At 48.7% G+C, this 2,990-nt stretch overlaps 1 protein-coding gene across 1 annotated transcript; it reads left to right on the top strand.

Moving 5' to 3' along the window:
- The first annotated feature begins 235 nt into the window (after nt 1-235).
- LOC114188373 lies at nt 236-958 on the top strand. Its single transcript, XM_028076963.1, has 2 exons — nt 236-562; nt 689-958. The coding sequence occupies exons 1-2, from the start codon at nt 236-238 to the stop codon at nt 956-958; spliced, it is 597 nt and encodes a 198-aa protein (XP_027932764.1).
- Nucleotides 959-2,990: the final 2,032 nt, after the last annotated feature.

Raw genomic sequence — 2,990 nt, 5'->3', positions numbered from 1 at the left:
CAGCAGGATCCAGTGCTATCATTGCGGAGGGCTGCATGGGAAGAATTTCTGCCCGCAGCTATCAGGTTTCCGCAGGTGCAACCATTGTGGCAGGGAGGGCCACTTTGGTAGAGATTGTCCCACCTTGAGGAGGACAGTGGCACAACCTTCACCATAGGCACCGAGCCAGACTTCTGGTCAAACTCAACAGAGGAGGGGAGGCAGCAGGCCTCAGGCTACAGGCAAGGTTTATGAGATGACTGGGTCAGAGGCAGCAGGTTCAGGTAACCTAGTCATTGGTTGTTGTGTGATATCTGGCAAGTCTTGTTGCGTGCTTTTCGATTTTGGAGCGGCACACTCTTTTGTGTTAGAGTCTTGTGTGCGGGAGTTAGGTCTGTCGGTGTGTGGGCTACCGTTTGACCTCGTGGTATCTACCCTGGCATCCGGGTTGGTTAGGACTTCTTCTGTGTGTGCTAGATGTCCAGTTGAGGTAGAGGGACGTGTATACAAAGTCAATCTCATATGCCTCCCTCTGCAAGGACTAGATGTAATCTTGGGAATGGATTGGCTCTCTGCCAATCATGTTCTCATAGACTGTCGGGAGAAGAAGTTGTTGTTCTCCAACTCAGAGGAGCCTGAGTTGTTGTCTTCCCATGGAGTAATGAAGGAAATTCAGAGCGGCGCATAGTGTTTCATGATCTTTGCCAAGGTAAAGGTTGAGAAGGAGGAGAGGATCACCGTGATACCAGTGGTCAGGGACTTCGAAGATGTGTTCCCCGAAGAGGTACCAGGTTTGCCCCCGAGAAGAGAAGTTGAGTTCTCCATAGACTTGGTACCGGGAGCTGGCCCGATGTCGATAGCTCCTTACCGCATGGCCCCAGCGGAGTTGGTGGAGTTAAAGAAGCAGATAGAGGGATTACTGGAGAAACAGTTTATACGACCGAGTGCTTCGCCGTGGGGAGAGCCTGTCTATTGGTAAAGAAGAAGGACGACGGCTCGAGGTTGCGTGTGGATTATAGGTAGCTGAACAAGCTGACTATCAAAAACAAGTACCCCTTGCCAATAATAGATGATTTGATGGATCAGCAACATGGGGCATCGGTGTTCTCCAAGATTGATCTCCGGTCAGGTTATCATCAGATTCTGGTAAAGGCGGAATATGTAGAGAAGACTGCTTTCAGATCTAGATACGGGCACTACGAGTACGTGGTTATGCCGTTTGGTGTGACCAATGCTCCAGCCTTGTTCATGGACTACATGAACCGGATCTTCCGCCCGTTTCTAGATAAGTTTGTCGTGGTCTTTATAGATGAAGTTCTCATCTACTCCAGGATGCACGAGGAACATGTCGAGCATCTGAGGATAGTGCTTGGTATCTTAAGGGAGAGGCAGTTGTTTTCCAAGTTGTCAAAGTGTGACTTTTGGATGAGAGAGGTGCAGTTCTTGGGGCACGTGATATCAGTTCAGGGCATAGTTGTGGATCCAGCTAAGGTGGAGGCTGTGATACAGTGGGAATGTCCCAAGTCAGTGATGGAGATTCGGAGCTTCGTGGGTTTAGCTGGCTACTACAGGAGGTTTATAGAGGGGTTCTCCAAGATAGTGGCACCCCTGACACAGCTAACCAGGAAGGACCAACTGTTTGCATGTACTGATAGGTGTGAGGAGAGCTTCAAGGAGCTTAAGTAGAGGCTGACGAGTGCTTCAGTGTTGGTAATCCCAGATGTGAGTAAACCCTTTGAGGTTTACTATGAGGCCTCTCATCAGGGCCTTGGGTGTGTTTTGATGCAGGAGAGGAAGGTGGTGGCCTATGCTTCGAGGCAGTTGAAAGTTCATGAGAAAAACTATCCTACCCATGATCTCGAGTTGGCAGCAGTGGTTTTTGCTTTAAAAATCTAGAGGCATTGCTTGTATGGTGCACAGTTTCGCGTGTTTAGTGACCACAAGAGCTTGAAGTACCTCTTTGATCAGAAAGAGTTGAATATGAGGCAGAGGCGGTGGATAGAGTTTTTGAAGGACTACGACTTTGAGCTTCTCTATCACCTAGGGAAGCGAATGTGGTGGCAGACACACTGAGTAGGAAGACAGTGCATGTGGCACACTTGATGATAAAAGAGATGGAGTTGCTAGAGAGCTTCAGAGACATGAAGTTACAGTTTGAGTTGGAGCCGGAATTCATTAGGTGCAGCACCTTGGTCATATCTAGTGACTTTTTGGGCTTAATCAGGGAGAGGCAAGCAAGGGATGTTAGTCTACTGAAGGTGAAGGAACTACTGGGATCAGATCAGGCCTAGGAGTTTCCCTTGGGTAGTGATGGTGTTCTGAGGTTCAGAGGCAGGGTCTGTGTACCAGATGATGTGGAGTTGAGGAAGTTGGTCCTTGAGGAAGGACACAAAAGTCGTCTTAGTCTGCATCTTGGCATGACTAAGATGTACCAAGACCTCAAGGAGAACTTTTGGTGGCAAGGCATGAAGAAAGAGGTCGCACAATTTGTATCGGCCTGTTTAACTTATCAAAAGGCTAAGGTGGAGCATCAAAAACCTGGTGGAACACTTCAGCCCTTGGATTTTGTTACCCACTTGCCTCGTACCGTGAGAGAGCATGATGCTATATGGGTGGTGGTGGATCGGCTAACAAAGAGTGCTCACTTTTTGGCAGTGAATCTCAAAATGCCTATGGCCAAGTTGGCCCAACTCTACATCCGAGAGATAGTGAGACTTCATGGAGTGCCTAGTAGCATAGTGTCTGATAGAGACCCCCGGTTCACTTCCAGGTTCTGGCAGACGCTGCAAGAAGCTATGGGTAGTAGGCTGAGGATGAGTTCTGCTTATCATCCTCAGACGGATGGCCAGTCAGAGAGGGTGATTCAGTTCTTAGAGGACTTGTTGAGGACATGTATCTTGGACCAACTTGGCAGTTGGGATGAGGTGTTACCGCTGGTGGAGTTCACCTACAACAATAGTTACCAGGCAAGTATAGGGATGGCGCCTTATGAGGCTTTGTATGGGAGGAGA

This window comes from Vigna unguiculata, chromosome 6 (genome assembly GCF_004118075.2).
Source record: "Vigna unguiculata cultivar IT97K-499-35 chromosome 6, ASM411807v1, whole genome shotgun sequence".
In the NCBI taxonomy this organism is placed as follows: domain Eukaryota; kingdom Viridiplantae; phylum Streptophyta; class Magnoliopsida; order Fabales; family Fabaceae; genus Vigna; species Vigna unguiculata.
The sequence above is the reverse complement of the archived record's forward strand: the minus strand, read 5'-3'. Positions and strand labels throughout refer to the sequence as shown.